Here is a 22,811-nt window from a genome sequence, read left to right as displayed (position 1 = left end):
GCATCTTTCATTCTGGAATGAACAAAAAAGGGATTTAAATTGATAGTTATTGGACGAACATAAAGGCGTGTTTGTTGTGCAAATATCAGGTAGTGTTATAACTTATTTCTATTGTGTTTTAAGTAAAGGTTTTTTTAATAATAGTTCAGTACAGTCTCTGTTCAGATAACTGAACTTCCAAGTATTTTTTCTTAATTTTTTTTCTCCATCTATTGAGAGATAACTGAACTTCCAAGTATTTTTCCCTATTATTTCTTTCTTCATCTATTGAGAGATAACTGAACTTCCAAGTATTTTACCTTATTATTTGTTTAATTTGAAGTACGGCTAGAGATATGCTCAGCCTCATACCCAAAGTTTTTTTTTGGTCGGAGGGTTATCTTTCCTAGCTATATAGCCCGTGCTTTGTGTTTATTTGTTTGTTTGTTTTTCGTTAGTTGCTTCCCATATATGTAATAGAAGAAAAAAACGCAAAAATACCCATAAAATCTACAAAACACAAAATGTGAAACCGTAAGTTTGCATGTATCTTCACATGGACTCAACAAACTTTCATGTCAAATTTGGTGAAGATCCATCAACAGGGGGCGAACTAGTGATAAAAAAAAGCCCATAAAAACCGTAAAATGCAAAACTAAACATCTGTATGTACCCCACATGGACCTGATGAACCTCCATACCAATTTTGGTGAAGATCCATCCACACCCTGCAAAGTAGTTACATGGACAGACAACAGACAGTACTATTATATTTATATAGTTACCAGTTCTTACAACGTGGCATTTTTGTGTGATATCCACTAAAGGATTTATAACTAATGTATATTAGAATTACTTTTTTATGTGTTTTCCATAAAATGCCTTTAATAACATATCATTTTACTAAAATCGCTTATACCACATGTAAGACCGAAATACCAAGCAAAAATTCTCATCAGACTAAGTTTTCAACACGTTCCTTGACAGAGCGGTTCAGTGGGAAGAACTGAGGTGAGGTGTAACGCTTCTTGGTCGATCTGCTTGCAGTCTTCTTTTTTCGAAACGTCCTACCGTAAATAAACAGTGTTGATAGTAAGACGTTTCGTAAGTACATTAAGCTTTGATAGGTTGTTTAGGCAGATTATTCATAATGAATCTAAGACGAAGACGAAAGGCGGAAGGCTTTCGAAACGTCGTCCTCTACATTTGTAGGTTTCTACAACAGGCAGTTGCTGTCCATTTGAAACTTAGATACATTAAGCTTATTTTCTTGGAATCTCCTCCCGTAAATGGCCCCATATTAAACGCATTTGATAAAAAAAATTATACAAACACACAAATAATATAACTCTTGCTTACTTTTAAAAGTATAATTTGATAAAAAGTTTATGGCGTGCTTGTTCTCTTATTTTTATTTACAGTTGTTTTCAATACTTTGCAATGTAGTATATTGATATATTTTATTATTTAACATCGCCATCTGTTGTATCAAACTTCAACTATTTCATACAGCTCTTTATTTCGTTTCTTTTCTTCTTCCTCTCTTTTTTTGGGGAGGGGGGTAAGATTTATAACATTATAAATCGACCTTTTTTGTTGAAGCTTTTTTAACACCACCTATCAAAAAAAAGGAAATGGAAAAATACGAAATTATGTGAAATGTCAAATAGAAATGTTAAAAAAAGGATATTTTTTTACTGTTCACATTAAAGGCTTTTATAAATATAACTTAATCACTTCAAGGAATAAAATTGGCTACAACAGAAATATGTTATTTTTTTTGAATTTCGCGCAAAGCTACACGAGGGCTATCTGCGCTAGCCGTCCCTAATTTAGCAGTGTAAGACTAGAGGGAAGGCAGCTAGTCATCACCACCCACCGCCAACTCTTGGGCTACTCTTTTACCAACGAATAGTGGGATTGACCGTCACATTATAACGCCCGCACGACTGAAAGGGCGAGCATGTTTGGTGTGACAGAAATTCGAACCCGCGACCCTCAGATTGCGAGTCGAGTGCCTTAACCACCTGGCCATGCCGGGCCGCCTTCAGAAGGAACAAGCAGTTATACCTGCCCGAAGGGCGGGAATTTCCGCTAATATATGTAAGAACCTCAGCTTATGTACATGTCAAACGTTAAGTTAGGTTTACAAACAAACAATCTTCACAAGAAAGAAATAGTATATTTTTGATAAAGTAACGAGACACTTACACAGCCATATGATTAATGTGGAACGAAGATGAGATGTAGAGCAAATAATTAAAAGGGAGTATTTTCTTAAATATAGACTTTGCAAACTTTTTTCTCCTCTCCTGCATATGCTAAATTCAAAACTCTTTGCTTATCTTTTTTCTTCTTCTTATATCATGTAATCTCTGTAAATATACATGTATGTAACATACACATAAGGATTCAGAAAGAGTTTTACCAATAAAGATAATTACTTTGCCAGCTTCTGAAGTTGTAATTATTATCGTTTCGTTGCCTCTGATAACAACTAAAGCACAAAACCATTAGAGGAGCACTTTGTAATCTTCTCTTCCCTTATAATGTATGATATCTCGTTTGATCATTTTAAACTGGATAACATTCTGTTCTTCTGGTGAAGCGAGTTATCTTGACGTGGTGTTCGCCATTTGAAATGTTTATATTCACTGTTCCACTTCTCATTTGCAGCATCTCGTCAACTTACTCTTAACTGTAGCTCACTAGTCTTTCCGTCGGCGAGATAACTTAATATTTCGTCGTTTTTGTAGCTTCTGAAAACTGCAGCACTTCATCCTTGTTTTTGTAATCACTTTTATTTCACGTTTTACTGTTGATATGCTGTAATCTTTGTTATGGATCTATTAAAGTATTTCGTTTATTATTAATTCTAGTGTGTCTTATTTCATAATTTTGCCGTTACAGCTGGTGCGGTATCTCTTTGTCATATCGTACTTATATAACAGAATATAGTATTTTCCCTGAAAGGGGCTGAAGGCCGCTGGAAAGGGGTCACCTGTTTTAACCACTCGCACCACTATACAGTTAGTCAATAGACACTGAAATGATGTCATATAAGAGAGGCTTAACGTTGCAATTTGTACTGTCGTGACGTCAATAAAACTTGCGCATGCCATGAATCAGGAGAAGAATTACGCATTCTGTAGACTACAACACAGCAGAACATATGAACTTCAAAAGCAAGAAATAAAAATTTGTTTTTCACAATTTTAGTTTTATCTACTATTGAAACAGGACACCTTTGGGTATCCCTGCGCAAGTACATCTAGTTTATTAAATACTATTTATTTTAACAGAATATCTTTTCACATTGTTCCATATATGATTTTACCCTCAGACGATTAAAATTCAAGACGTCTAGTTGAATGGATGCGGCCCACGGGAAATATTTCTTTTATTCATTGCACAACTAATTCTAAACCAGTTTAAATATTTCGTGCTCAGAGAGCTGTTGGGTTACCTACCAAACATATGTTTTTTTGTGAAATATTTTATTGTTTTTGCTCATGAAAACAATTTCTCTTGCCTTCTTACATTTCTTTCATATTTGTGTATTTTTACATTAAGCTGAAACTGTGTTATTTGAAAGTATATTACGCGACGACTAAATAACTAAAAAATATTTGTGTTTGGTTAGAAAAGAACCATTACCACTACCTAGTTTATAACTAAAACTGCCATTTTCGGTATCATAAACTGTTCTTATTCTTACGTCGATTACTTCGGTTACCGGTATGTTAAATATGTTTTTTCTCTTCCATGAAAGATAAATGTACTTATTATAGTTTACTTCTATTTTGTCTTTCGGACATTGTGTTGATAGTGATAATATTTCCCAATCTTGGCTATGTCTATACTGTTAAGAAACACGTATAGTAAATTCCCTAGCATTCCAAGAGAAATCTGTCACAATTTTCTCAGGAAAAGACTGTTAAACAAAGTAGAGTTAAAAGACACAATATTTCCCAATCTTGGCTATGTCTATACTGTTAAGAAACACGTATAGTCAATTCCCTAGCATTCCAAGAGAAATCTGTCACAATTTTCTCAGGAAAAGACTGTTAAACAAAGTAGAGTTAAAAGACACAATATTTCGAAGAAGAGAAATTTCAGCGCTCTCTATAAGAGGAGAAACCCACGTAGCGGAAGATGTAGGCTTTAAAACCCAAACCCAATTCAATTCAGAGTAACGCCGTCCGCCTCAAAGTTAAGATTATGGTTACAAAAGAACCCTCTTACCCAGAAAAAAACGTTTCGACAGAGTTGAGCATGTCTTCTGAGACCGTTAATAAAGCCCCCCAATGACACAGTGGTATGTCTGCGGACATACAACGCTAGAAACTGGATTTATGCCCGTGGTGGGCAGCACACGGATAGCCCATTGTGTAGATTTGTGCTTAACTTCAACACAAAACAAAACCGTTAATAAAATATAAACATAGATTTCAGAATGACGAATTCTCTCATAAAACTTCTCATCTCAAAATTCATAATAATTCCCTTCAAACACACAGTTGTTACGTTTTCCGATACAGCTGTAACGGACTTTTATTACCTTTGATGTACTTAAACTGGTCTAAGAAGTCGACGTCCTCGTATGTTAGATGTCTACGGAAAGTTTGTCTGGTGTGAGATTAATCTCGTGGTTTTTTCTCTCATTGCGTAATTACAGTTATGAGAATAGAAACAGTAGTTTTGAGAACAGCCTGTGAACTAGAACATCTTTGTTTTCAAAGATGTTTAATCCACAGTATATGATATAAGTTTCATTCGTTTTATCTCTTACTTGAAACGCAGCATAACAGAAAAAATAAATAAAAATCAACATTTCAGCGGTTTAAAAAACGCAGTTTTTAATACATTATTCAAACACTTAGCTTGTGGCCAGTCACGAGCTTGTCACACGAAGACCATTTTTTACGAGTTATACTTATGAATATTTAAAGTCTATTTTAAGTTTCCCGTGCAGTGTCTGAACTGGCATGTATAATCATATTCCCCCTTATTTTCATGGTTTAAGTATTTTTGTTTTCATGGAATAAGTTATTTGTTTTACACTATTTATGTGCTTAATCTATCATAATTCTTATGGAGTGAATTATTCAGTTATACATTTCACCGTTAATGTCCACATGATGACTTTGAACTTTGTAATGCACGTTATAGAATGGGTAATATTTATAACCCTTTATTTGGGACTACCATATCACGTAGTGATACAACTTAACATTGTACATTTTAATAGCACTTACTTCATACTCGGTAATTTTGAAATATTGTAATAATACAACAATTTCCTGCTTGAAAATTTTGGTAACGTAAATAATAATCCATTAACTTTGAATTCAAGATATCAAGGCTATTATCTAATTTAAGTTAGCTCTTAAAACATTTTTTGTTCATGAAGTTTGGCCCCAGAGGCCTTTATTAGTGTCGCTGCAATCGTTTAAGACAAATAAGTAGTTTGAAGTTGGTAATAAATGTAATTTAAAATACTATTTTAAATTTTAGACTACATTATATCATAGGTGTTGGAGTCGTTAAGCTGTTTAATATTTAATGCGAATTTTCTATTGTCATTTTGGATTTCTGCTTATTTAAGTCAGTGTAAAATAACTTTAAACGTCCAAGTACCTACTAGAGAGCACTTCCACTAAGATTAGGTTATACTAATGTCATAATTTAAAAAAATGTAATAAAATAACGACTGCTTGTTTACTTTCCATATAGTTTCGACGCTCAATAAAATATTATATATGGTAATACAGTTTTACATAACCAAAAACTCGTGCAATCTTAATATGATGCTTTAACATTGATTCTGCACCTTTTTTTTAATTAGTAATTATATTTTGCACAATTTCTTTATAATGTTAGACAATTTCAGGAAGTTAAAGCAGACACAAAAACAAAACGTGATACACATTTTTTGGAAGTAAGCGGAAATATTTTAAACTTATTTTGTTTATTTATGTAGCATTTTCATGTTAGGCTCCACAAGGACTATCTGCATTAGTTGTTCTTAATTTTCAATTCATATACTAGAGAGAAGACAGCTACTTAAAAACGCTCACCGCCAACTGGTCACAAAGTATCAAACACAAGTTTACAACAACAGGAGGCAAACCATGAGTCCCCTGAGTCGCAGAGTCTGGGCATTTAACAACTCTAGACACTCTCGCCCTTTACACGTATGAAAAAAATATTTTGAGAAATAAATTATTTCACCTGAACATTTTGTCTTTATTTCAATGTGTTGAGCATTTCACTTTGTTATGAAGTTAGTTGTAAGAAACCTCGGTTTGGGTTGAAAGAGGGGAGAAAGCAGCCGTCAGTTGGGCAGTCTCTAAGGGATTAATGGTATGTAGCACTATAAATGATTAGGAAACTATTAGAGGGAGCACCGGCAACAGGACCCTTCTGTGATTATGAAACGTTATAATCAAAGTAGGCGTAAAAAGTCGGAAAGAAACAAACTTGTACAAAATGAGTTTGAGAAAAATGTACAATAGCCAAGAGTTAAACGAAAATAAAAAGGCCAGGAAACGTGAAGGAGAGACTGAATAAACAGAAGGAGGGAGAGCGAAGGAAGAAAAGAAAATGCCGACGGTAAGAAACAAACGTCGTTCTAAACCTATATGTTGTTGATTGTAGTAATAGAAATAAATTTAATGCGTGTGGTACTACGATAGGAATAAGCACTATCTTAATACGTTAAAGGGAATTCGAATTGCAAGTATAGCACAATTTTAGGAAAGTGTTGTCAGAAGTAAGTAATGTACAACACGATCTGAAGGAAAGTGTGGTTTAAGGATGATGTGTCAAGTAACTTCTAATATTTTTTAGTTATTTAGAAAATACATATTTTGTCATTTGGGTGTTCTATTATTTCAAAAGAAATATCCTACCATAAATATTTAGTTCTCGTTCAGCTCGTTCAGTTTGGAAAGAAGGAGCTTCAGCAGATATTTCACAACGATAGATTCCTTCCGAGTCCAAGTCTGTGTGAGTTAACGATACATGGTTCTCTCCAGAGTTCTTCAGCTGGAAGTGAAATTAATATCATATTTTAATTATTGCACATGAAAAGAACCCCTTTAAGAGCGAAACAAAATACCCGACAGATTCTGTTAAAAAAAAACAAAAAAAAACATCATCGTTATAACTATATTGCTTCATTGCGGTGAATATTAATTATGAACACAAAATATTTAGCCCCATGTTTTATTCTCCGCTTATAGCATAATTGTGTGGACTAATTATTTTAAATCTACATATTTCATAGAAGAAAAAATGTTAGCATTTGGAATATGTTTACTCTTAAAACATCGTAAAGATACCATAATTAATAACGCACAAAATCCAAACACTTTTAAAGATATTATCCATTGTTCTTGTTATTACGTAACACACCAAATATTATCACAAGAAAAGCTCAATTCTCAAATAATGAAAATCTTTTTCAGTTTTGCTTTTGAAGGGAATCCTAACTGTATTTTGTTGTTCTTGTTTTCGTAGTTCAAACCTACCTAATGGGCTATCTGCACTTTGTCCACCGAGGAGAATCGAATCACATACTTAAGCATAAACTTAACGCTGACCCACAGGGAGGTGCTGATTTTGAAAAAAAAAATCGTCTGAATTTTTTGAACGTTTCGAAATATGCTGAATGTTTCTGTAACTGCTTTGGGATTAAGGCTGAAAATATCGCTTAAAGCGAGGCTACCCAAATAATTAAACAGTTCTAATCATTTTAAGCAAGAACAGTATATTTAATTAACTATACTCATTGCAAGATTGATATTTTTCGGTTCTGATCTACGTAGGTAGCTTGCTTGATTAGAAGTTAATAATGCAATTTAGTAACAAACTTCAGTGCGTTAGTCTCTAATTTTAATTTCATTTAATTTTCCCCTAAATATACGTATGAAATGTAAGCTTTAGTTGGTGACTAACTTAGATATGCAAGTAATTTAATCTTATGCATATATGAAACAAGATTAGAAGCATAATTTATGTGCATAGAGAATAATATACGGCAATGAAGTATATAGATGGGGATGTGAAATAACTCCTGGACTGCATTAACGTAAAGCAATAATATAAAAGATTATGTTCATAATAAACATTGTTCAGTGAAAGAGTGTTAAATTTGTACATCTTTATCATTGTAATAATATAAATCAACAGGTCAAAAGTTGTTATGTGTTAATATTGTATATATATATTTATATATTTTCTAACAAATAACATGAAAAATAATATGGAAAAACATTAACGGACTGAACAGTTTGATAAGTTGAAAATATATGATGGTTATACAAAATACTAAATAATACTACCTTCAAAGATAGAAGAAAAGGAAGAATGATTTATGTCATGAAATCCAATCTATTCGTAAAACATCGAACTAAAGTTACTCAAATTCACATTAAAAAAATTATTCAATTTGTACAAGTTTCCGTTTTGGATTATTATAAAATTAGAATGACTTTAACAATATATATTTGAGATATATCATTCGCTGTATATTATCTTTAGGTTATGGAAGGTGAGTTAGTGTTTCAGCGGTAAATCTTAAAGCTTATAACGCTACAAATCGGGTGGGCAGAGCACAAATAACGCATTGTGTAGCTTTGTGCTTAACAACAAACAAACAAAACAAATACTATGGAGACTGAGTGTTAGTTTTGATTTATTAGGGCACAGAACACGAAGTATTGTATGATGTTATTTGCTATGTTGATGTCATGCTAATTAGTTTAAATGGATTTAAATGCAGAAATTAATCTAGGTTATACTACCATATATATTTATGTGTTAACTTGTTAAACAACTAATTATTAATGAAATATGATTTACTGTAAACATTCAACATTTTCATAATGTTTCACATTCATTGACGGTGTATAAATAGAGCCCATTCTAGTCACGTAAGTAGCTGCATCAAGTTGATTCCGTTTCACAATGAATCAGAGAAAAACTGTTCGAATTGTTATGATAAAGAGGTGGAGAAAACAACTGAGGTAATCTATGGTACGCCTAAAATACATAGTTTAAAGTAGGAAATGGTAAATGTATTCTATAAAACTAAGCGTATAGAATGAAACATCTTGGATGCTTTCATCCACTTCTTCCGAAGCTTTAACTGCTGTTAACTGTTTGTGAACAAGGAAGGATTTGTCAGGAAACAAAGCTATTAGCCTATACAAATAAGAGGACAGAATCGATAAAAAATCCCTAGTTGCTCATAAAAAGAGTGAACTGTATCTTGCCACAACGAGATTGTCGTATTTTCAAACCATTTCTTGTGAATAACTGGTAGTTTTATGTAATGTGATCTGAAACTTTTGATGCAAAAAATCAGTGAAGTAGTTTACATCATAGTATAATATATATTTACAGGACAATTGCTTCGATGCTGTTCACATCTCAGAACTTTTCTAGATCAGTCTTGCATAACACGAAAATGGTTAATGGAAATGCTTGTATAAATAAGTAGAATTATCCATCTTTTTATTGTTTGAGTAGTTTGTATAAAATCTCAAGATAATTCTAAGAATCCATCAAGCTGGGTATTCGCGTTTACTGCGTAGGCCAAGATGCTGTTAATATAACCTACAAAACTTAAGCATAATATCTTCTCGAATGGTATATTTATATAATATGCTACTTATATAAAACATTTATATCTTGAGAACATTTCTCTTTTAAGATATAAAATATTTATGACGTTAGAAAACAGCAAGTCTTCGAATAACTAATTTATTTTCTGAATTTTCTAACAGGATATATCATTCTATTTAAGTATACAAAAGTCGATGATGTAAACATTTACTTCGATGCGCATCTGTTAATAGACACCTTGTTTCAAGATTAATTACAGAAGTTATTAATTTATCTCACTTATTAGCACTGACTTTTAATTTGGTAATCTAATATCGAGTTCCTATTGAATTAGGAACGGAATTGGCAGCGGGTTAACCCTGTGGTGGGGTCCTGGAGTGTCAGTCCATGCTATATCACAAAATATTCCCAGTGCTTTAAGATATTGGTATGTTTGTTTGTTTGCAATTAAGCACAAAGCTACACATTGAGCTATCTGTGCTCTGCCCACCACGGGTATCGAAACCCGGTTTCTAGCGTTGTAAGTCCGCAGACATGCCGCTGTGCAACTGGGGGCATTGGTATGTTATAACAGGAACAATCAACCCCTTAGTGTGGATGATGAGTGGTGGGTGCTGCTGACATTATTTCCTATTGAATAGGATAGAATAATTCACACACACATACTGAAACAATTAAAAAAAAAAAGGTTCTTAGACTTTGAACCTCGCTATCGATATATATGTTCACAATCCTGAGATACAACCAGAGATGTTGTGGATCAACCACTAGAGAACTCTAGAGTCGAATAAAAGAACGCTATCACGATAAAACCTATAACTCCAGTTTAAATAAACGTGATGTTGTGTACACACCTGCAGTTTTGTCCAAGTCATTCTCCATTCTTAGGAATAGTTCTATTTTAGAATACTAGGGTATCTTGCCATTAAGCTAAGAAAACCAGGTTTTAATAAGAAAATGAGCGTGTTAGCAATAAAGGTTCAAACGTGAAAATGTAAAGAAAATCCTACACAACCACAACTGACTATATGCACTCTGTCCATTGGGTTAAATCCGTAAACCAGCGGTTTCCAAATTTTTTTCACTGACAACAAACACCCTAACCTACTTACCCTGAGTTATGCGACATCTCTACTGCCTCATGCAATATTTTTTGTAATTTTTTTATTTTATTAATTGTTCTTTGTTTGTCGAAACACTCGTGACGCCCCTTACAACTTGCCACGACACGCTAGTGTTCATTGGAAACCACTGCAGTGTAAACTTACCGCTGCTCAACCTGGGTTTGGGACTCAAGATTTGGGCTAAATGAAATTAAATATTTAGAATATGAGCACATCTATATGAGTAGATCTTCTGTTAAAGAAAAAAGAAAGAGAATGTTTCATTCATTAATTTAAAAGGTTAGTAATGCATTAGTAAAATATTATTTTTTGGGTCATTTATTGCGGAAATGTTTTTTTTTTTTGTATTACAGATATGTGTGACGTAACACATAACATTTTCATATACTCTCACAGGAGACTTTAATAGTCCATAATAGTCTTGACTAAACGTATCATAAATTCTGAGATGCCATAACTGGTTTTGTTTGACGTTAACCCATTCATTGAGCAGAACGGTTTGCAATTGACTCAAATACATCATTAGGAATTTACGGTAATAACATATGCACAAGTTTATCCCAAAGATGTACAATCAAACTGGTATCTAGCAATTGTGCTGGCTAAAGAGGATTATTGATGTTCTTTTCTCTAATGTTGAATAAAACAAGTGTCGATTATTTTTGTATTATTGTCTTGGTAAAACCCTTCTCCGTCAGGTTGGATATATATATATATATACATGTAGCAATATAAGGTGGCCTTGATCCGCAACGTATCCAAATATATTCGAGACCGCATTCGTTTGTTTAAAGAAATCACAAGACTTACTAAAGCATTCTCCACACCATTACACCAGTTAAAGCAGCTTGCACATTTGGAACAGCGAAAGAAAAAATCAAGTACCCTATTGTTGTTTTATTTTGTTATGAAAACCACGTCGCAATTTTCCAGATTCCTTGTCCACAGTTTGCGTTCTAAGAACTAATTAATTTCCTGTTTGTATCTGTAGGGAGCGGTTATCGGATTGTCTTTCATGTGACTTTTCACAGCTTCTTGTATTTCTTTATTGAATTGTAAAGCTAGAAGCCACTTATGGAAGAATATGTCAATTGAGATTCAATCATATCTGTTGTGCATTACAACCTTGTCTATCCGTCATTTTTTTTCCATGGTTTGTCATCAATAGTTGAAAGATGTTTCTTTTCTCGACTACAATTGTTCGTTGACTCTGACAGATGCCTTTTAAGAAGTATTCAAAGAAAGAGTATTTGAAGATGCCACTTTTGCTAGCTACTCACCAACAGTCTTGTCCAAGTGAAATTTGAAGATATTTTTTCTCTTGTTTGCTGTTTTATAGATTAATCATAATATTACATTTTACATTTCTACATTTATATGACTTGTACGACAAATTGAAAAATCAGGTGATTAATTAATTTGTGTACGCATATTACTATTGTTGTTGTTTTAGAGCAAAGCTCCAAAATGGGTTATCTGTGCTCTGTCCACCATGGGTAATAGAACCTCCAGATTTTAGCGATATACGTCCGTAAACCTCCAGCGGACTCACTGGTGGACATATGCAAAAAAATGGAAAATGGTGTACGATTACAGCACAGAATGTTAGGATAGTGGAATCGATTTTCAAGTTTGTTTCGAATAATATATATGTGTATGTGGGTGGTTAAGGTTCTAGTAAACACCATCAGTCTAGATAAGCGTTTACACATAAGTAGTCAGATTAGATCATCTGGTATCTATGTACATGGACAATATACTGAAACTTCAATTTATTTTTATTTAGGTTTCTGAAAAAGAAATTGACATTCGCAATCTAGATATTAAATTTATTACACGTTTTTAGGTTTTTATATTTTAAAGTAAATGTTACATGCCTGTTATATTCTCAGAGATTACACCAAGAGTTTTTTGTTTTTATTAAGTACAGAACTACACAATGAGCTATTTGTGCTGTGGCCACAACGGGTATCGAAACCCAGTTTTTAGCGTTGTAAGTCTGCAGACATTCCGGGAAGGGCTACACCAAGAGTGATCATTATTTGAAAAGTCATTGGATTGTAGTGTGAAAATGCTAAAACATTCTAGTGATAGACATGACTTTTTTTGAATAAAAGTTTCTTCTTTATTGCGTTTACAATTCACTATGTTTCGTCATCTGGGCTGGATCATGATGGCAGGGAAAAGTACACCAATTTTATATGCAGTACGAATACTTTAACGATGCTTTTGGTAAAACTCCAAAAGCTAGCAATCATTGATAGCAAAAACAAAACAAAAAACAATCAATGGATCTAATAAGCCTAATACGCTGGATAATATAAGACTGTTCTATTAGAGAAAACAACACAATTGGCTATCAGTACTCCGTCCACCATGAGGAAACGAAACCCTCGAACTTAGCTTTGTAAGAGTCTAATTTTGCCGCTTACCCACCTACCGTAATAATATAAAACAACATTTCATATTAATTAGATTAAAAAAGGCTTAGGGATTTGTACAGAAATACTTTAAACAGTTTTCATTTTAGAACAACTGTCATTACAACATATCAAAATTCCTCTTCCGTAACTGCGTGCTAAATATTTTATTTTGGGGCAAAACGTCGAAAAACAAAACACAATTGTTGATATCTGGAATATGTTTTTATCAAAAATAAATAGAACTAACATTTCTATGATATCATTGCGATTTATTGCTTCGAGTGTGTTGCTTAACAGTATCATAAAATAATTAAAGTGACATCTATCTTCTTAAAGAAGATATTTTGGAGTAAAACGTTGCAAAAAAGTTAATTAAAATCGCTGATATATATATATATACATGTTATTTCAGTTCATTACTTTTAATGGCATACTTAACGTTATACTCAAATAATAAAAATGATACCTACTTTAAAGCTAATATTTTTGACTCAAACCTTGTGAAAATGAAATATGTCGATTTCGTATAATGAATAACGAGAACTATGAATAATTTTAAATTATATTTTGCACTTTGTTTTGTACATGTTTAATGCTATCTGATATGGAAATTTTCATCAGCTAAACTTCTTAATATAGGGCCCGGCATGGTCAGGTGATTAGGGCGCTCGACTCGCAATCTGTGGGTTGCGGGTTCGAATCCGTGTCCCACCAAACATGCTCTCCCTTTCAGCCTTGAGGGCGTTATAAGGTAGCGGCCAATCCCACTATTAGTTGGTAACAGAGTAGCCCAAGAGTTGGCGGTTGGTGGTGATGACTAGCTCCCTTCCTTCTAGTCTTACACTGCTAAATTAGGGACGGCTAGCGCAGATGGCCCTCGTGTAGCTTTGTGCGAAATCCATAACAAACAAACAAACTTCTTAATATCTTTCAGAGATATACGAAATGTACAAAGATGACAGTTTACATAAAAAAAAAACAACTTAAGTTGTTCTAATACAATTATTTGTAGATGTATTAAACTCTGAATTCTTATTCCAAGGACACATCGACGATTATGAAAAAAAATATATATAATAATATTTCGCTAAATCTGTAATTATGGTTAAATTAATTGTAACGACATAAGATGCATTTATAAGAAGTAATTTGAATTAATGTCAAAGGTTTTATTCTTTAAATGTTTTGTAAAACACAGTCTAGTAATTCTTGGTGTAATTTTACTTTACAAGTAAATACCTAGATGTTTTGAATATTAAACGATACACGCGACACTTGATATTATTACAAGTTATCAGTTCTTGAACTTAATGATCAAATAGCGTTCACTGATCTTCTGAATTTACAAGACATCACATCTTCAATCCATCACCATCACCAGACACGTGGAAATCTCATAGTTTATTTCCTTAAAGAGACTGCTCGCAGCGCTATACTTTAATCCTATTTCCTTACAACCAACTGTAACTAACTGTTTTACACCCAGTCTTGCAAATACTTTGAATCACTTTGGGTAAAATCTTTGGAGTTGCACTCTGTCGTTAGAAATCCCGTTAAACAGTGTTGGATTTAGATTTTCGACATTTCATTTCCATTTTTGAATTTGGTAGTGTAGTCTAAGGTTATTGTATTTAGCGGCCTTTGGTGACCGGAATAATGTATCAGGGTCAATAAAACGTGTGCTTTTAAAACTTTTAGCAAGATATTTGATAACACACAGTTTGCCAATTCCTCCTCTCTGATTGCAATTATAAAGTATTGTGTTACGTCTTTAGAATTCTTTGTTGAAAATAGTAGTAGCTTTCCTGAAATAAGTATTACAGTATTGAATGCCTTTCATACTACGCATTTCCCAAAGCCTTTGAAGTGGTATTGCAAATAAGAATTATACAAAGGAAAAAATATGTTTCTGCAAATATATCCACCTAGTTTCCATTTTTGTATGTGTGTATATGCCACATATATGCTGTCAATATAACCTACAAAACTTAAGCATAATTTATTCTCGAATGGCATATTTATATGATAAACTGTCATACATTGTTTATATTTCATTTCACATTATGTTAGCAAGTACATATTTACCCGTATAAGCACCAGGAGACATTCCTGGGGATACATTACAACTAATATTACAACTCATCTTCACATCCTTATTATCCACCTTTTGTTGTTAAATCATGTTCTTCGGTTTCCCTTGGCAGTCGCCACTTAATCCACAAGGCACAGAAACCAGTATTACTTCAAGAGCTGCAGGTGGGATTTCTTAGGATTTGTCTTTGTTTTGGGTGTGAAATAACATTAGGAATTACACAGATGTGTGCATAATAGAATAACAGTGTCAACAAATTTATATCGCATCCAACTAACACGCCTTTGCTGCAGAGCGCAATCTGGTGTTGTCTAGCAATAAGAAGATCTGCGCTTCCAGATAAATATTTTATTTCATCTCCGCAGTCCACAATTCATCGCTTAGTAGGTTAATAAATGACTGATTGTTTTTCTTTTAGTTAAAAAAATATATTTCCTTTCATTGCATAACCATAGTTTCTTTGAAGTTTACTTCTGTAACAATATAACTTCCCGTTAATCTTAGATGTGTTGTGTCTTTTGTATCTGGTACATCATCAGATGCATCAAACACCACGGTGGTCCACTCGTACTTATTTGTAACATTCTACACATACATCTTACACATTTCACCACAAGTCTGACCGGTTGTTATTAAAATCACAAAAAAGAAGCAAACCTCAATAAAAATAGCACCTTGTTGGTTCCATCCTGTTTTGTTTTTTTCTCTCTTTCTAATATTCCAGAAATGTGCGATTCTATTAACTTTTGCTCAACTATTTTTCAAAATTATTAGACATAGTTAAACGTCTGAAATGGAATCTAAGTGAAATTGAATACTAATATAATTTTTAATTATTTTTATCGTGCTTACATTTCACTATTTCCTTGTCATTTCCACTCTCATAATAAAGTCATACATAAAACAATTGAACTGTTCACAGTGCCTGTCAGCACATTTAGTTTTTGATTTACTGCAACAATATGTTTAAAGATTTTGGAGTTGTTAGAAATCCTATTGATCTGTTTTCCTTAGCCTAATACTTTTCGAATACGAATATCTCGTTAGAAGAGGCATATTTTTCTTGAACAAAAAAAGTCGATTTGACGTAGGAAAACACATGATGATATGATGAACAAAGTTCCTCCTGAAACTGTCATACATTGTTTATATTTCATTTCACATTATGTTAGCAAGTACATATTTACCCGTATAAGCACCAGGAGACATTCCCGGAGATATATTCACCAATTTCTTTAGCAGAGTTCTAAGCATATTTTTGGTTTTAAACTATGAGATATCATATTTTAAGAATACTTAAAACACGTTCTTAACATTTCCATAAGTCTCAGAAAACTCATAAGACATGCAAACCTCAGTTTTACTACATTGCTCTAACGGTTTATATATATATTTTGGCAAGTTCATTTGGAATATTTGCTAATAAATTCTAGTCCACTTAATGTTAATAAGAGCATTATAGTTCTTAGAGTACATGTTTTATAACTAATATACGTACCATGTAACTATTGATAAACGTAAATTCACAAATAATGTTTCAATTGAATTTATAATTACTAGATAATTTTCTCCTACGTACAGTACTTATCGTATCTCGAGTACATTGAAAACACAAACTCATAACTTATAGTGCTGACTACTAACTGACTTTTCCAAAAATCAATCAAACACCTTCTCTACCCTTTCTTTTACTTCAAATCGTTTCATACGTTTTAAAGAAAATCCTAAACATTAACCCACGAGCTCGTCACGTGGTGTTAACATTCCTTCTCACCAAAAATAACACAAACGTATAAACTAAAAAATCAAAAACAAAAAATACAGCTTCCAATAGTAATGTATATTTTGGTTAGATAATTTTTTTTTCATATCAGTGTATATTTTGTCGAACAAAAAATTAAAAGAAGTAATGTCAAAATTACATTATAGTTCTGATGGATGCTAAGAAAAATAAGTATATGAGCATGTAGAACAACACAAATAAATTTTGGATTGTCTTATTTAATACATTTTTAAGCAATGTGAAAAAACTAAAATCGAGAACCAATACACTTTCAAATGAATATATTCTATTATACATTATGAACACATTTTACTACAACATGAAAAAAAAACACCCACAGTCCAGTGAGATTTTCATAACTTAATTAATCCGGTATTTATCTAGCATTATTCAAATATCACGAAAAAATATCAAAATCTAAAGAAACTAGCATATGTAAAATGTTTCTAAAACTATGCTGGGTTAATTCTTCGTTATTTTAATGACCTGAAAAAATTTCCACGATTTGTAATAACTTCGTTTGTATCAAGTTTTAGTTATGTATCATTTCCTTAAAATGTGCTAAAGTGTGAACTGTGTTCCTCTTCTGTCAATTCGTGTTATAAAACCGTCCAACTTTTCTTAGCGCAAGATCATATAAATCAATAATGTATCTTTAAAAGTACGTGATCAGGAATAGGACTAAAAGATAATAACAGATAATCGCCATTTCTAAATGGTAAAATATTATTTTTTCTTCTCAAGGATGTTTCAGAATTTTTAGTCATTTAGCAAAGAAAGCTCCTAAGAAACTATGTGCTCCTGTTTTATCATAGAGTCGGTAGACTCTATATGTAGGGATGGCCAAGGTACTCAATAGGCATAATACAAATATGCACGATAAAAAATCAACAATGACAGAGAGTTTTACTTTAAAAGATGATTGTCATTCAATTTCACTTGTTTCTCTACCCAACTAACCCCAAAACAAGGCAAGAAACCATCGCTAAGATACCAAACGAGAAAGTGACCAACCTACCAAATTGTTCATCTTTCTTCTTCTAGTTTGAGTCGAGATAACTCTACAACTACTTTATCACTAACGTCTGTTTAAACCTAAATCGACTATGTGTTTCTGGGCAGTGTACGACGTCATCACTTGATCGTAATAACTAGTAGTAAGTTAACAAAAATAATAATTCTAGTGTTAGCGATGTTATCATTATCTCTTGAAGCCAGCTTTTTTACAGACATCTGGTGTTCCTTCAAAAAGCTTAAGTACAAGGGGAAACAGAAATTACTGGCCAATAACAGATGAACATTAGATAATTGTTACATATAGATACACATTGCTTTGTACACTATACAATCGATATCCTTAGGGAGCGAACCCCTATATTATGTATGAAGTGAAGGAGTAATAAAAAATCAATACACATAATATTAAATTTTATTACAAACATTCATAGAATACACTAACTTTCAGTCACGGGAAAACCTCACAACGTAAGTAATAAAAAACATTTTGTATAGGTAAAATGATGTAGGTATGGCAGTGCCATAAAGAATGCAAACAAGAATATAGGGATGATACAGCTATACATAGGTCATCCCTTTATGACTTTCAATATTAAAATTTAACGTTACCCACTAAAATTCATATTTGACTTTAAAATTACTACAGTTGGAAGTTACATATTCCTGACTGTTTGTATGCAGTTTGTTTATCATAATATCATGGTCATGTCAGGGTAGGCATCAATGTATTGTAACTAAGAGCCTAAGAGTTACGTACAAGGAAAACCAACTTGAGTCAAAACATGTCTTGATTATTACAGACTCTCGCTACGAGGTCGATCGAATAGACCGACCTCGTAACCATTTTGTACTCGTGCATTTTACGGTGCAACGTTAAATTTTAATATTGAAAGACATGTAGGGATGATCTATGTATAGCTATATCACCCCTATACATTGTTTGCATTCTTATTGGCACTGACATCTCTACATCATTTTATATTTACAAAATATTTCTTATTACTTGTGTTACTTAGTGTGTGTAAGACAAAAATTTTCCCTACGAATAGAGGTCAATGAAGTGTGCCACTTAAGATAATTGTTAAGAGTTAAAGTTCGACCAAAGCTAACAAAATAGGTTGAAATCTTCTATATTTAGCTGAAGTGTTTAACAAAAACATTATTATGTTTGGTTTCTCATCACTAGTTTTAACAAATATAGTTGATTTTAGTTACTGTTAAAGAACCTTTAAATGAATAACGTAACATTATAAAGAATTTGAATTTTGTTCACTGATTAGTAGGATTCTAGAACTACATGAGTAGCTTTGACAGAAGAAAAATGTTTTTGTCTTTCAAATTTTAAGTATAAATAAAAGTAAAAAATAAATAAAAATTGCTGCACGTATGAAATAGTAAATATTAAACGTATCAGGCAAACTGTGCACTGTTTTTGATCCCATAAACCATTGTATTTCTTTCAAAATAGAACTGAAAGTTATTTTTGAATTATTTCACAGTATGAATATTTCCTTGCTCTGAAATCTAGATCTACCAAAACAATATGTAAATACTAATAAACTTGTGAATCTGTGTGTTGAAATATGTATGTGTGATTTCAAGCAGCAGTTGTTTGTGCATTTCAACGTATTATATTTTCGCATGTACTCTAGTTTTTATTATAAGGGAAAATATAATTTAGTTTATATCCAAAATTGTTCAGAAATGTCTATTTCTACTGGATAGATGATGCACTTAAAACTATTTTTAAATTTATTTTTGTACTAATCAAAAATAAGAACACTTACATCAACGTAAACACCAGGCAGTTCGTACTTGTGCGCCTTAGGCTCTTCCTTAGGAAGGTAGCGATAAAATTCAACGCTGTTTTTGTACCACTTCACCGAGTACAAGTCCTCACTCTCCAGATCGAATGAACAATTGAGCCATACTGGATTGCCCCATTCTACAGCACTGGGGACATCCAAATCCAAAATGCGGAGTCCGTGTAAATCTAATATGCAGATGAACAATAAATTAGATATTTGCACAGAATGTGTAAAATTAGTTTTTGCATGGAGAAGACATTAAACTCGTACACAGGTAAAAAGGTTAAAATAAATGTGATAAGTTATACAGAAATTAAATTTTCGTTTTACTTTATAATGCTTACAGTGCGTTCAGCTATATTTATTGCATTAGTGACATAAGCACGATTAAGTTAAAATAGAATAAAATATAGGCTTAGATACTTAAAATGTTCTAAAATGATAAATGTGGCAATACACACGATCATACATACATGCTTAAAATATTGTTTTATTTTCCTTTATATTTTATTTAGTAAATTTACTTCGCTTTAGATACTGAAGATGGTGAATCTGTAAAATTCCATAATATTTATCTGCGTCTCCTTTTGTTATAAATAAATAATGATGTTTATTTTAAGTATCGTTACCCTTATTATTGTAAACCTATTAATAATTAAATTTCGCAATTTTTTAAAATGTATTCATATTTGTGTTGTGAAGTGCATAAAATAAACACGCGTAAGCACATGCACTTTATATAGCATATTTATATGTTTCAGATATAGTATATCCAGCTCTAACTACTTTCTAATGGCAGAAATAAAATAAGAAAAGTAGATTCATGATATTGGAAAAACACGTAGGTTCAAGAAGTCTTGATAGAATTGAATAAAACCCCTATAACCCGAGCGCTTTCAAAAGGTGGACCTTTCTTCTTCAGGGGAAAACTGGGAATGTAGACCCATTTCTCAATACAAATAAGTGAGTGTAATCCGTCAAACATATGTAAGCTATAATATACGTCTATATGAATTTGCATAAACAGTTTATAGAATTGCATGTATCATCATATGTCTAATCTTGTCTTTTATCTAAAACTCACAAATCATTGTCAAATCTAGCAGACAAACACAAAATAATACTTTCAAAGCACCACATGGTATAATTTCATATGAAAACATATAATATTACAACTCATCTTCACATCATTATTATCCACCTCTTGTTGTTAAATCATGTTCTTCGGTTTCCCATGGCAGTCGCCACTTAATCCACAAGGCACAGAAACCAGTATTACTTCAGGAGCTGCAGGTGGGATTTACCAGTCCACTTACAGACGCAGATTTTATTCGAAGGGTTCGCTGAACCTTCATAGACAATTATTGCTTCATATGATTTATCCTATATTAATTTAGATTTTAACTTTGCATGTATGTATGTCCAGATGATCCCTCGCACTGTTTACCTAGCAGGATCAAACTTGGCATGATTTTGGTGTGGTCTGGGGGAATATCTTTATCTATATGGTGTATCTGGAAGTACCAAGGAGGGAGTTAGTGTGTCTGATTTTGAGAACATGATAAATTGGTAATAGTTGAAGGAGACGCGTGTAGATTTCACTTATTGTGGATAGAAGACAGAAGGAAAGATTGTATATTGTGTTCAAGACTAAGTAAGGTTATTTATATAATTTATAAATTACAACCTTCACTGGGAAACGCTTATGGAGCGTCCCAGAACCACTAATCGGAACGGGAGGGAAACACCCAACTCCCTTCCTCACCCGCGTCGCTCAGATTCTCTGTATATGTTAAAACTAATCTGTCGAACTTTCGTGGTAAATTTATGGATTCACCAATACAATCAATTGTAAAAATTCCATGTATAACATTTGAACAGTGTCTATATGGGTAAGTTTTCAAAATACCAAAAAAGAATTGACAGTACAGGATTGGCCAGTTTTGTGATAGTATCTCAAGACGGGTATTAAGTTCAAGGGATTTTAATGTTTAGTGAGGAATCTACTGAACTGAATAATTGATTCAAAAATACAATAATATCAACTATTTGATAGGCAAGTTCTGATTTTAATGATTACAGCGTTCCGATCCCTAGTATCGATGATGATCCGATATTACAGATCTAAATGTAATAATTAAAATCAGAGCTTGTCTACTGTAAACATTTTTTACTGTATTTTTGAATTAATAAATAGGCGTCAGTGTTATTAAAGCAACTAACACCAGCAATCCTTACAGTGCTGGTCACTTTGAACAAACGAAGAAGTTTCTGTGACACACTGCGTGTCAAAAAGCGATTTAGAAAGAAAAGAAGCAAACGACTGAAGAGTCACTTCATTCATGGCTAGGCTTAACTAATTAACGCACCAAAGGAATTTAAACTTTGCGTAAGACAGTTATTGAAACAAAATTAATGTGGTGTTGGAACAATGCCAACGCGAATGATCAAGTTATCAAAACCAGTCTTCTAGCAATTTCCAGTAGCCGAGATTTCAGGGAAGAAATAATGAAAGATCCAATAACCCCAAATAAAATACAACAATTTACAATAATACCGATTTTAAGAAAATAGCTTGAGATTTTTTTTTTAAATTAATAAACACGGATCGATGAAATAAATATACTTTTGTAATAACAAACAAGAAAATGAGAAGAGTTTGTTTGTTTTTAATTATGCACAAAGCTACACAAGGGCTATCTGTGCTCTGCCCACCACGGGTATCGAAACCCGGTTTCTAGCGTTGTAAGTCCGCAGACATACCGCTGTGTCACTAGGGGGCAAATGAGAAAAGAGAAATCGAAAAGATAATTTGGTAAATAAAAACGTTAATTGTTGTTCATAATTTCAAAGTAATTCTTTGAACCATAACTGATAATATGGTTGAATATTGATGGAATCAGTATTCTTGAAAGCTGTTGTGTTATACAACGGAATCGTTGAAATTGCCCC

General features: G+C 32.7%; 1 protein-coding gene across 2 annotated transcripts in view; it reads right to left on the bottom strand.

Annotated features, from left to right (window-relative positions):
- Positions 1 to 22,811, bottom strand: part of LOC106467340 (synaptogenesis protein syg-2-like) — a 110,515-nt gene that overhangs the window by 41,753 nt on the left and 45,951 nt on the right. For both annotated transcript variants that reach the window (XM_022396196.1, XM_022396203.1), the window contains exons 2-3: positions 19,839 to 20,044; positions 6,894 to 7,029 (exon numbers count right to left, since the gene is read on the bottom strand). In XM_022396196.1, the coding sequence (XP_022251904.1) occupies positions 6,894 to 7,029; positions 19,839 to 20,044 (342 nt within the window). The remainder of the gene's footprint in view (positions 1 to 6,893; positions 7,030 to 19,838; positions 20,045 to 22,811) is intronic.

This window comes from Limulus polyphemus, unplaced genomic scaffold (genome assembly GCF_000517525.1).
Source record: "Limulus polyphemus unplaced genomic scaffold, Limulus_polyphemus-2.1.2 Scaffold79, whole genome shotgun sequence".
NCBI lineage: Eukaryota > Metazoa > Arthropoda > Merostomata > Xiphosura > Limulidae > Limulus > Limulus polyphemus.
Note: the sequence above shows the minus strand (reverse complement) of the source record. Positions and strands in the feature narration are given on the sequence as shown.